Genomic DNA, 13,249 nt, shown 5'->3' with positions numbered 1-13,249 from the left:
GGTCTCTTGACTTTTATACACTAGACTGTGCGTTACCCAGGCCAACCGCTTCACATTTCTCGTATTACATTCCCCCCCCCCCCCCCCCCCCCCTTCACCCTTGCTGAAGCGTTGGCTCCAGCCTGACACATACCTTGTTCCACCAGTAATTAGAGAAGAAGAAGACGAATCGGCCCACGCGAACTCGCGCTGCATCGCCCAGGATCCGAGCGAGAAGGACAAGAAACAAGAATCACGTCAGGACGTCAATCCTTTGCGTCGCCGTGGCCCACCAGTGCTATGAGCACGAAGCTGAAAGATGGCGAAGGAAGCAGCGTCGGTGGCGATGCGTCACACACGCGAGGTCCCGACGACAAGCACGTAAGATGCGCAGGCGAGGACGACCTGCCCCTAATAGGGCGGTGTGATGGGATTAGAAATTTGCGGGTACATGAGGGAATATATCCTTGAGCGTTAGCGTTTTTTACAGTTCTTGTATGTGATTATGAATGAGCTTTGTATCAGCCTCCTAAGCGCGCATGTGCGGCCCTCCCCTTCCTGGAAAACCTTTAATTAAACTTCAATTGTCAGTGAGCGTCTGGCCTTTCCACTCCTTTTCTTCCTGCCCGTATTTCCGCTCAACGACACTATACATGGATTAGGCTAACGCAATACGGAGTTGGAGATCGCTGACCTTCCGTCCTGCAGTGGACAAATTTCGACTGTGGTCATGACTGCTGTTCGCTATTTTGAGAAAGGTGTTGAGCAATTGACAAATGTTTTTATGTTGTTACTCTTGCCTTGAGACAACAGTAGGGATTGGTTTAAAGATAAGCTTGTTAAGAGGGAGGAGGGGTACAGATGACGAGATCCAGGGTGGGGGGAAGGCTTCCCCCGAGGAACTTCAACCTTGACAATACTAAACGTGCAGCAATAAGCTTCCCCTCCCCACCCCCAACTCCCTTTTTTTCTTCCCCCCAGAGGCTACAGCTACCCTGGAACCGCATGGTTCATGGTTCAGGCAGAAGATCCCGCCGACCATACACCATCAGAACACTCAACTGTTCTGAGAAGAGAGTAGCAGGGAGTCAGTTCATCTTGAGGAACGACCCATACTCTTCAAAGCTGCATGCGTAGGGCCGGTGTGTTCCGTAGACGCGCCCTGTAAGGCGCAGCGTGTGCTGGCAAGGGATGTATCGCGAAAGAAGGTTGCACACTGGGATGCAAGCATGTACATTGTAAAGGCAACGTACGTAGAATCCATGTTCGAATACGTGACACACGAACGTGAACATATATGCGATGCATCTGTATTTCGTACCATGGATGGCCACGCGCTGTAATCGCGGCTTAATTATACGGAACAGTTGGTTTGGCGTGCAACTACACTTTTGACTCAAAGATTGTAATTTATGTGTAGCTACGACAGCGGTTGTTTATCACGTACACCAAGCGTCCACGGTACTTGCGCAGGTCGAGCCACCGCCTCGGGCAGACGAAAGCTCAGATGCTCCTCAAGCGGACCGCACTGACCACACCTTTCACCTCTCCCAAATCACCCACTACACCAGCACTGACGAGGTAAGCACCGCACTAGATTAATATCTCCGTATATTCCTTCCGTTGATCATCATGAGCAGTTGGCTGCAAAGCCGCAGGAGCCGACTGACCGTATAAACCGGAATATAGGTCGCCCTGTAATTATATGTAGGTCGACCTAAACTTGACTTGGCCAGACGGCGACTCACAATGCGCTAAAGACCGTTATATGAATAAGACGAAGAGCGACTTCGGCTTTCTTTTCTGGAAAAAATATCGACCTATATTCCGGTTTATACGTAAAGGCACACACATACACGCTGTCGACACCCATTAATTTTATATCGGTTAATTCGACCTCTCGCTTAATTGAACGCACTGGAATGTTTGGGCGGAAAACTTACATTGCTGCGGAATTAAAACTCGTTTAGTTCGAACTTAAAAGCATATCGTCTTGGTTAATTCGACGCCCACGTACTGCTTCCTAAGCGTGAAATTGTTTTAGTTAAATTTATTTTTTATCTATTGGTGGCCGACGCTCCATCCGTACCTGAAGCGATGTTCACTACCGCTTGTCTCGTGTCGTATCACACTGAAACAGCCTTTAAACATGTTAGCTCGCTTCGCCTCATGCTGCTTAAGTCGCCGCTTCAACAGGAAGGAAGAAAAGGACTTTACACACTACTTCGAAATTTATTTTTACCGTCGCTCGTTACTTCGACCTTTTATATATTGTCAATTTGTCATATACACCTGTCCAAGTTCCTCAAGCCTATCATGTTCTACGCATTGAGCGGTCTACAAATCGTGAGCTCCTTAACCATAACGTTCCAAAGTCAATGTGCGAAGGAGAGTAAAAAGCGCTGGCCCCTCTCGATCTCTTTGACTCCAGAGCTAGGACTGCACGACAATCGATTCCTATCCTGAACTCTGGTCTGGTCGTGCGACGGAGCGGCTTTGAAACTTTCGACTAAGATGGCGTACATAAGTTTCTTGCACACTGTGCTTGACACGAGGGCCTTATTAGCCACACAGCTCCCTTCGACAAGGATATGTGTCGCTGACGAAATCGTCTCTTGCTTCCGTTCACACCAAAGCGTCTTTCTTTTGTTTTCCCCCTTCCTATGTATGGCCTCAAGTCGTCGAACGACCAGCGCTCCGCGCGCAAGCCAGTCCTGGAGTGCAGCTGGACTTCCCTCGCCCTGGCCGGCTTCGTGGCGACCGTGGTGGGGGCGCTCATCGCGCTTGCCATTGGACACATGCGCGGCCACGGGCAGGCGCTCTCCCTGGCATCCAACAAGCTGGACGCAGGACCAAATCACAACTCCACCACGACGCACGATGATCCGGGTGCCTGGACGGACGCCGCCAACGCGCGGATCAACGACACGGATCAAGCCATTATGTTCGTGCTCAACGTAGACTAGTTAGACGTTTTTATCCGTCCACATAAACGCATTTCTAGATAATAGAAACACAATTATTGGAGGACCGGTCTTGTAATTTTGCCCGCCGTGCGCACCACTCGTCGTCGCTTCAGGAAGCGGCCGTCGCGCGACAGTTGCGTATTCCGACTTCCGAGTCGCGCGGTATTCGGTGATGCCACTGATGCATGGGTTGGTGCAGTAGTCGAAGCCGCATTGTGATCGCCTTGTCGAAGGCTTAAGACGACGGGATAATAGGAGAAAGATGGTGAGAAAGACGAAGGGCGCTGCGCGTTCTGACAGATGTGAATAATCCACCCATTTCTTGGCCAATCCCCCATCGTGGGTAGGAGCCACACGTGTCACAGGCTACAACAACAGCAACAACGACAGCAGGGCACCAATTAATATCCCGTGAGGAATGCGGGGAAGCGCAGAATGAGAGAGCAAAGAATGGTTTACACCAAAACCTCGTTATAGCGAAGTGAAAGGAGCAGCCTAACTTCGTTATATCCGATACCTCGTTATATCCATTACTGGCATTTGTTGCAATCTATGCCCAATTGGGTGCTCAACATTAAACATGCATAGAAGAAGGAGATTTCGAGGCCTGCATTTGAGGCCATGAAATTTTAATAAAACAGCAAAAGAAATCATCGGTATATATATATATATATATATATATATATATATATATATATATATATATATATATATATATATATATACCAATGCAATATGGGAAACGCGGTTTCAGTGGTGAATCCAGGAACTAAGAGGCTAAGGCATTTCTCTCGCATTTACCGGTGAATCTCCACTGATGTTTTTCTTTTTGTTTCGCGGATCAATCTAGTTCGCTATATCCATGGGTAGGACAATTTTATTCTTGAAAGCAAGGTATTATAAGTACACACATCTATACGTATTCTAGGGCGAATTTCACTCCCTTCGTTATATCCTCTTTCGTTATAATGAGGCTTGAGCCGTGTACGACTTTGCGACTACTGGAGGAGACTGGCCGGGCCATGCGTCAGCGGTTTGGGACCACGTACTATCTCTAGTTTCCTTGACGCGCAAAGTTTATTTGTAAGCAAACCCTACGGCCGGGCCAAGAAGCCGCGCACCATTTGACGCGCTTTTTGAAATGGTCACCTTAAAAGAGGATATGATTCGTGGTAATTGTTGGCGCGTTCAAAGATTTCTGGCACGACACTGTAGTTACGAGGTCTGGCACTACCTCACAAACCAAAAGAAGAAGAAAAAAAAAGGATACAATACTTTTGTGTCGGTATATCCCTTCAATAATGCTCACGGATTTGGGGGCATTTTCGACATTGAACGATGTGGCTTCCGTATGTTCGGGCTGTTTTTGTTAAAAGAGTTCGGTAGCATGCTGATAAAAGGGTCTGATAGCCGAGTCTGATAGCATGCTGTAATCCTCCTTTTTGCGAGCCGAGGTGAGCTGTCAGCCGAGGTGAGCTGTCACGAGGATCTATCATTAGTACGGATACTTCAAGATCGTTAAGCCCGTTCTGGCTCACCAAGACTCCGCTCACGGTACGACTAAAGATTGTGGTACTCGAGATGTGTGTTACTGCAGCTTGACTTAGCAGTGTCCCTTTATGTGAAGCTTTAGCTCGGGGCCAACTACATGTAAAAAGCAGTTCTCATGATGAGACAACCACTGTACCGCGGTTTGAATGAAATTTGTTGCATTTGAGGGAGAAAGTTCTAGCAATTGTAGGATGTATAATTTTAATTTATCTCACATTTTTACGACTGTTGCCGAAAATTGGTAAGTTTCTAAAAATTAATTGAAACACGAAGTCTACAAATCTGTACCTCTGCACGAAAAGCAGCCATCACAGTTCTGTAAACTGCATCTGTTACAGCATCTAAAGCGGAACAAAATTTCATATACGAGTTTACGCCTACGTGAGATTGTTACAACAGTTACGAGGGTCTTGTAGAAGTCCTACTCACAAATAAATTTGTAGTGTATTTGAGAGCCCTGTATAATACATCAATTTTGTCCACTTGAGATGTCTTAATTGCTATAGGTAAAGTTTATAGATTTATGATAGACTTATTTATTAGTTACACAATTGAAAACCTTGCACTTGCACTTTCTTTTCATTTACATTATTTGTTGAGTATTTGTCAACCGGATTCCTGCATGCTATGCAGTCAGTATAGATTTTAACTTTCTTCCCTTTAAATGCATCAAATCGTTATCAAATTCGGTGCAGCTGGATGTCGAGCAAGACGATTTCTCGTTTCCATTTATACCTATAGGAGCTCCCGAAAAAGAGCTTCATCTTACAGCAACGCTTGAAGAGCCACAGCAAAAGTAGCAACAGAAAGCAAGATCATTTCGTGCTGAGTGGAGCTTCTTAATTTAGCAACAATTGTTAGCTCGTTTATTAATTATGAAGTTGCTGCTGCTAGGAGAATTCTTTCAAGGTTTCCAACTGTTCATAGGCACTTTCAGAAACGAATGAATAAATGAACGTGCCCTGTGCAGTCAGTGATGTCAGGTGAACTTGAGGATGCTCCTGAAGGCCGAAAAATTTATTGTTGTTGTTTGGTATTTTCCTACTGCCAATGTATGGAAATGCGCGGACGCTTAACCGAAAAGGCAAATTAATTGAAGTTGAATTAACAGTAGTTTTTTTTTGTATACTAAACATGAAAGCAGCAGCACAGAACAGGGGTTATGCTAAAAAGTGATAAGTTTACTTGTGTTTTGTGAGAAACAAAATCTTTAGTGCCACATATTAAATAAGGTATCTTTTTGTGTGAACAAATTACCTTCTGCAGGATTCCTATATTGCTGACGTACTAACAGCATCGGAAGTTTATGAAACACAGGTTCTTCAAAAAAGGTTTCCAGAGCAGTTTGTTTGCTGGTAATGAAGAACTGAAACACTGTAGACTGATTGTATATGTTGCTACAGATTGCAAGTCTGAATTGCTGGATGCATAAATATATTGTTATTATTATTCATTTATTTATTTTTGCAGATGCAGCACTGCGTAAACATTCCATGTTGATAGTACATGTGTAAGTTAAGTTCCGAGCTTGAACTGCATACGTTTGAGCTGTGACGACTGCAGCAAAGTGACAAAAGGCAATGTGTGCTCCTGAATGACTATTTAACAAAGTAAAAAGGAGAGAGGGAGAGAGAAAGAAAGAAGAACAAGTTATGAACCTGCATTTCTCTTTATTGGCAGAGCACAGAAACATGCTACACGACAAAGCGCTTCAGCTGCACGGCACTTTTGCATCGTGTCTCTCATTAGCTTCACGGCGAGGGGGGCCAGTATCAAAAATATGACCGTAGGTAGTTGGACCAGCTGTTGATTCCTCAATCAAATTGGCGAACAGTGCAGAAGCCTGCTTTGCTTGACAGCTATGACAGAAACAACGCCACGGTGGCTCCCAGTGCCATATACTGTAACTGCTGAACGCACACCTTTAGATATAACCTGAAGAGTTTCTTTCTTGTCTCATGCAAATAACTACCTTCTCGCCATTCAACCAAGTTGATTTTCGACAATCTGCACCGAAACCTCGTTAATGCGCTCAAAGCAGAAATATGTACAAAAACTGAAATCACCTAATGTAGAACCATGAATCTATGAAGATTTAAGTCAGGGGTGACCAGACTATGAACTGTATGCCACAGACAACTCTTCTTTACATTACATAAGGCAGTCACTCACTTGACTGTACTATAAAAAATGCACGCCTGTCATTCTGGGAAAGTCGACCTGTGTTCTTTAACAAGGAGAACAAGTACACAAAAGGCAGCCTGTGGCATTACAGCCTGAAACTTCCATGTCTTTTACTATGGCTCTCAAACAATATGGGGAACTCTTTTGTGGTTGTTTGAATATGTTTGTCTAGCCACCCCTGTCACTAGTGGTCAAGCCAGAAACTAATTTTAATAGTAACCTTACAGAAACATGGTACTACTAGTATCCAGCTATTACGAAACAACAAATAGCATTAAACGTATAAATTATAAGTTAGATCTGTCTTTGACCACAGGTCCTGCAGTACATTTGACCTTTCTACACGAGCATCATAACCCAAGCCAGCGCAGCTTGACAATTTTTCTTCCAAGAGTGTAAGAATGACAGTGACTGAACTCAAGAGAGGTCAAAACTATAGCAGAGAATAACAATGGCATAATTAGGAAAGCAACGAGGTTCCAATGCAGATTTTTTTCTCCAAATATGTTACGCGAGATCGGTGTATCACAGGCAAAACATGTACTGACACAAAACAACTATTCCACAAGGTGTCGCAGTTTTTTTTCCCAAGAAAACATAGGTATTATTTTTTCACAGCAGTGTTGTTTCACAAACAGCTTCAGCACCTTTCATATATTCAACCACTGCAGCACATTTATTTACACGGAGAACTCCCAGCAGAAAAAAAAATCTGCAGAAAAAATGTGACCTTAAATTTCAGGATAGTTTAAACAACACATGTGAAAGTGGCAGATATATATATATTTTTTCCTTTTCAAAGCAAGAAATAATTTCTGTACCACAAAACCCAATTGTTGGGAAGGCTTTAAGACAGTCTGCTCATGGACGCGAAGCGCATAATCATAAAATGCTAATGCACTGAAGTCTGCGATTATGGGCAGTCATAGTTCTTGCCTCTGATACGTAATGCCATAAACAGGTACCGTGTATATATATTAACACACCTTTACAACTGGTTTTTTAAAGAACTGCTCAATAAATTTGAGGCTGCCCAATTGTGTGTGACACTCGGGAATGGAGCAGACTGCCCTCGCTGGATCCGCATGCCAACGATTGAGAGCATTGCTGCAGGATTATCAAAACACACATTCTTGAAAAAATAAAGGGAACTAAGAAAAGTTGAAGTGTGACTTAGAATGGGCAATGCTGGCAGTCTCAAACAATGATCAAGCATGCTCTCCGCGTGGCTGGCACTTCTCAGCACGCAAACAAACTATTCAAAAAATGGCGCTACTATACAAAATGTACAAAAACGGGTGTGATGAACAACAACTGCGGCAGCCCGCGCCGCCCTCAATTGCGACGAGTAAAATGGGGTTCGCACATTTAAAAATAGCTTCGACAAGTACAGCGTGCGCACGGTGTTCACCGTGCACCTTGCCCCGTATTTCACCCTCCCCGACAAGATCGTCATTCCCCCCCGATTGCCAACTCCTTGCAGCAAGATGACAACACGAGGTGGCAGCACACATTCAGTGGTCCATAGTGTCTTTCTTTTCCACAGAGGCACATGTAGTTATAAATAGAACGGTGCTTGCAGACGACGCGGCGTGCTGCACAGCACCAAAGAACACCCTGCTTCCGAACCGAAATTTTTTTGTTGTTAAGTGTGATCTCTGTCCCTGTGCGTTTGGTCAATCTATCCTCTCGTTCTTCTCATGACTCGAAGATGGAAGAGGCGGAGGGGGAGAATCCTCTTGTGTGCTCTAGGAAAAACAGTCTCTCTTTCTCTCTTTTCTTCTCGCAGCTCATAAATAAATGTGAAGAAAGTTTTGGGCACACACGCAGAAACGACACGGACGCACATACCCACACACACGCGCACACACACACTGTTGATGCGTCCGACACACGCAGAGTTCTGTAGTCGTAGCTGGCTTCCTTACAAGCTGCTTCGTATTCTGCTTGCGTTCGTTGCATAGAGCAGGTGTCGGTCGCTATCAACACATTGAAGTCTGTTCACCTTCAAGGGTGCACGCCACATTTAGTAGCTTGTGGGACAAATGTAGCTTCCGGCAGTGCAAATCACCTTCAAGCCCCATGAGAACCTGAGTATGGTGAAACAAAAAAACAACAGACGGAAGGCTCAGAATGTGCAATTTTCACGGAATGGGCCCATCGGGCATTATGAACGAACATGTCACAAGAATGAAATTAAACAAAAGATCCTTTGCAGCTTGTCGTGAATCCAGAGTGCAGTCATAGCACAGTTACATCTCCCCATGTATTTTACTGTATATATTTTACTGTATACTGGTGATGAATTTACAGTTGACCTTGTATATACCGTGCACCTTTGAAACATGCTGGATAGATGATTTTGGTTATAGACATTGCCCTACAACATTGTGTTGTGCAGCTTTCAGTGATTGAACAAGAATGCAAAGTATAGCATTCGTACATTGGGTATACAGGAATACAATTACTACATCTGTCTCCGATATTCACTGTAAATTGTCTTTGGCGTAGCTGTTTCAAATGTGGTAATGTCTTACACATTCAGTATTATATGTAGATTGCACATTGTTTTGCCACATCATATATTGATTGCATCGTTTGTAACTTGATGCTGATTCTGGTTCAAGTTGGTGGTGAGAGCTTTGTTGAGCTTCCTAAAGGATGGTTTTCGTTATTTCTCGTGTTCTGCCATGTTCTGTACAGTACATAAAATAACCACTACTTCTACTTTAACTCCCACGATCATCTCCAAAGAGCAAGTGAGAAAGTGGCTCACCTGCTCTCTGTATTTTGCAGCATACACATAGAGCTCTTTGACAGCACCGGAAGGCTCGAATTCGGAGGAATGTGCCTGATGATAGAGAGGGAAGAAAAAGCAACAAAACACACTGTGAGACAATGATTAAAAATTCATACATGCTGTATTTTCAATAAAGATAGGCACAGTCATACTGCTACAATATGGCCACTTCCTTTCAAAGAAAGCCCAACAAGGAAATACTGACTAATATAGTGACAGCATTGCTCAAGAAGCACAGTTGTCCGATAATGTGATATCTCACTATAGTGTAGAAAGATGAATTCCAAGGCACTGCTTCCAGCTTTGAAGAGCACTGATTAGCAAAGAACTTTTCTTCGCGTATACTGCAGTCACATGGGGCACTTTTGTTTGCGATAGAGTTCCATCGGAATCGAATTTCTCAATTGCGAATGGTCCTTTGCACAAGCTGCAGAAGGGAGCCAATCGTGATAGAGAAGTTTGATCCTGATCGGGCTTGACTGCGAATGAAAGGGCCTGTGTGAGTGGGGTATCAGTTCATTTAGTCAACTAGAAGTGCACATTACACACCTAACAGTGCCAAGCAACAGAGAAGTATGGATTGTACAAAGTTGTTTATGTAGTATATATTGTCATCACCACTGCCAAGAATAGGACTCAGGAAGGCCGTTTATGTACAATCAAGATGTGAACTCACTAGGGAGAGTGCTTGCATGACGGCGCACATCTCTTGGTCTGTGACCTTGGGCTGGAGGGCAACACCCTGGTAGAATTCCAGCACCTTGCGCCGGTACTTGGGGATGTCGCGTGCGAAGAGCAACTTGTTGGACGGTGAGTCCTTGCCGAGTCGGTGCTCTGAGGTAGAGCAAGCGTCCATCAGTGTCTGGGCGATTACTGAGAGGCAAGAGTCAACGATGGGGCTCTTCTGGACGTCCAGGATGAAGTCAGGATTCTTGATGAAGTTTACCCAGAAGCGTAGAGGCAGGCTGTGTGTTTCAGGAAAAACGAAAAAATTGGGATCAGAACAGTAACACGAAAAGGCAAACTCGAAAGCATACGCAGACACAAATGTCAATGCAAATACTTAACATAATCTGTTCTTTCATTTGTTCTTTGCTTGTAAAACCTTCAGAAGGCAATTTAGCGTAAATGCCTAAAGCCTAGCTAATCTGTAAGCTAGTATGTCCTGAATGAATATTTTCACTTGATATGCTTTGACTATCTTCACAAACTAAACATAAACCCAAACAATGTTTTCACTTACCAATTACTCTTCCAAGCATGGGGCACCTCTGGGTCAATGATGCCATGTCTATGCGCAGCTTCATCGAGCAGGTCAAAAAGCCACTTGATGGCTGGTGGCAGGGCTTCATTCACAGTCAAAATGGTCTTGAAGAAGTCTTCCACAAACTTCTCCACAGTGCCCTGTAGTAAAGATATGAGACATGTTAAACCATTCATGATGTGAAAAGTTGAAGCAAGGAACAATTCTTTAGAATACCTGCACTTGTTCCGTCTCTCTCCTAACTTTCAAGCAGCGCAACAAAAAGCAGAGTATTTCAGTTTTCATTATTCTTGTTTACATGCTTAAGATTCCTAGATAAGCACTTGGTCTCAAATACGATCTGTTAAGTGCAGTTCTTCCATTGGGTATCCACCACGTTGTACATATTTTGCCACTGGTATTAAGCAACGAACACAAATTCTGAACACATGACGCATCACAAGTCAAACAGAATCATACAAGATAACTGCTCTCTATAATAATGGCACAGTGCTTGCATTAAGAAACCTTCATAATTATGTATGGTTGACTCAAATGAAGTGGGATCAGGAACTTTATGCATAATCATGAACTCTGATGTTTTATTTTGAAAGGATGTATCTATTTCTTTTTGAATTTTTTTCGTTGTTATAAACCTTCATAAGAGGTTAGCATGCTGCAGCACTGCCGCTATTGCTGGGCCTAATCTCTCGGCATGATAGATGGCAAAAGCAAATAGAATCGAGCTCATTGCATGCATATTGTGGTTTGTCAAGTTCTTGCCTTAGTGGAAAGCAGCCTGGTGAGGAAGATCTCAGGAATGGCCTTGTGGTAGATGTCCTTTGGCTGGCCAATCGTCTCGTCCTCTGGCTTGACTAGATGCCAGTACTTGATGCCTTGCTCAAGCTCGCAGTGAGACACTATGGGAGACATGGAGTTCAGCGAGACATTGCCTGCAATGAGTGTTGGGGTACACTTGCTTAGACGAGGAACTGATACGACAGGCATATTCAATGTTTAGAAAAGCCAGCAAAGTAGCCTTTATGTAAATCGAATGTTAATAGTGGTACACAGGCTATGAAAAAGACATGATTTGCCAAGCAGGGCTAAGTGGCAGGTGAACATACAACAACTCTATGAGCATATTTAAAAAAAAGGGGGGGCAAAGAAAGAAAACTTGGCTAAGGACCTGTAGAGTGCTTCCTAATCACAGTAAACAAAAGAAGGTGACAGTCCGCAGTGTCAAACAAGAAAAATCACAGAGCATGAGCGCATATTAATCAATTAAGCTAATTTAACTACTACGCAAAGCAAAATCACATGTTGTGAAAACCAGGTATATCTCGTTACACTTTCACTCCTTTTTTGCTCAAACAGGTATGAAAGGATATGCCTACTGATTCCGTGCACACACACGATCTCACCACTGATTAATGCTAAAAGTAAATTGCCGCTCACAAGCAGATCAAGCAGGTTCAGTTTAGCAAACAAAATGAATTCAACCTCGGAAATATGCCCAGCCAAGGTGACAGATGAGTTATCTTCAATTGACCAAAAGTCCAAATGATGCACAGAGATGTATAGCACCGTCTTATTTGACAGCAATGACTACTTTCGAGTGCACTGTAGTAATGCAGGGGAACGCAGAGATGTATGGTAAGCATATCACATTTAAAGCTAGCATGAGAAATACCGATTTACATGTACTATTACTTTATCTATAGTATATGTAAGCTTGATCTTGGACCAAGAATAAAAGTCTAGTACTACAGCAAGTTAACAAGAGCAGCTATCAGAGATCAACCTCTTTTAAAGTCAGTGATCAAAACATGTTTAACATCAGTTAAAAAAGCTGCTCTTCTGAAAAACTGCATGAGCAAGTACATTTCCTTATTGCACTCACAGTTGGAGCTGAAGCTGTCGTTCTGCTTCATGACTAGGCTCATGACAGCAGAATCCTTAACGTTGTAGTGCCGCAAGGTGTTGATCTGTCGCCAGCCATTGACTGTCTTTGTAGTCATGTCTTCGTCAGCCAAAATGAGATGACCGCTCCTACCATTTCGCCATTCTGCAAGAAAACAATTGAAGGGCCAATGTATAGCGGCTGTCTCAAAACAAGTGCAAGAGACAGATATGTGCATGCAAGAGGAATGACATAATTTCAATAAAACATCAACAAAAGCCATTCAAATTCTTCAATTTTTAAGCAAGTGCCTTTGTTCTTGCCAGGCATAGTGTATGCCTCGTTGAGAGAGAGAGAGAGAGCAGTGAGGTTAACCACAAGAAAAATCCAGCTTGGTACCATGGAAAGAAAGTGCGGTGCAACGTTGCTCTTATTAGATACCATCCTATTTAAGATGTGCACGTTTGCTGTTGTACTATAGGTCAGACAAAAAAGCAATGGCCGCAAGAAAAGAAGAGATGAATCCTATGTTGCTTGCGATATTTACGAAGACTGATTTACAATCTCATTTTTAGAGCTGTATGGTCGAACCTTATTACATAACAAAGTCACATCCGACATTA

The 13,249-nt window shown here is 43.5% G+C and overlaps 2 protein-coding genes across 4 annotated transcripts in view; one reads left to right on the top strand and one right to left on the bottom strand.

Moving 5' to 3' along the window:
* Positions 1-220: 220 nt before the first annotated feature.
* On the top strand, positions 221-2,998 carry LOC129382311 (uncharacterized). Its single transcript, XM_055066103.1, has 3 exons — positions 221-360; positions 1,453-1,560; positions 2,658-2,998. Exons 1-3 carry the CDS (start codon positions 280-282, stop codon positions 2,943-2,945), a joined length of 477 nt encoding a protein of 158 aa, XP_054922078.1. The 5' UTR covers positions 221-279; the 3' UTR covers positions 2,946-2,998.
* A 3,148-nt stretch (positions 2,999-6,146) lies between these two features.
* LOC126521975 (plexin-B-like) overlaps positions 6,147-13,249 on the bottom strand; it is a 140,977-nt gene continuing 133,874 nt past the window's right edge. For 2 of the 3 annotated variants that reach the window (XM_050170734.2, XM_050170735.2), the window contains exons 27-32: positions 12,627-12,791; positions 11,507-11,676; positions 10,724-10,884; positions 10,157-10,445; positions 9,457-9,531; positions 6,147-8,770 (exon numbers count right to left, since the gene is read on the bottom strand). In XM_050170734.2, coding sequence (XP_050026691.1) covers positions 8,663-8,770; positions 9,457-9,531; positions 10,157-10,445; positions 10,724-10,884; positions 11,507-11,676; positions 12,627-12,791 — 968 coding nt within the window. In that variant the 3' untranslated portion in view covers positions 6,147-8,662. The remainder of the gene's footprint in view (positions 8,771-9,456; positions 9,532-10,156; positions 10,446-10,723; positions 10,885-11,506; positions 11,677-12,626; positions 12,792-13,249) is intronic. The other variant, XM_050170737.2, reaches the window with a different exon arrangement.

The sequence above is a fragment of the Dermacentor andersoni genome, chromosome 6, assembly GCF_023375885.2.
Source record: "Dermacentor andersoni chromosome 6, qqDerAnde1_hic_scaffold, whole genome shotgun sequence".
Taxonomy (NCBI): domain Eukaryota; kingdom Metazoa; phylum Arthropoda; class Arachnida; order Ixodida; family Ixodidae; genus Dermacentor; species Dermacentor andersoni.
The sequence above is the reverse complement of the archived record's forward strand: the minus strand, read 5'-3'. Positions and strand labels throughout refer to the sequence as shown.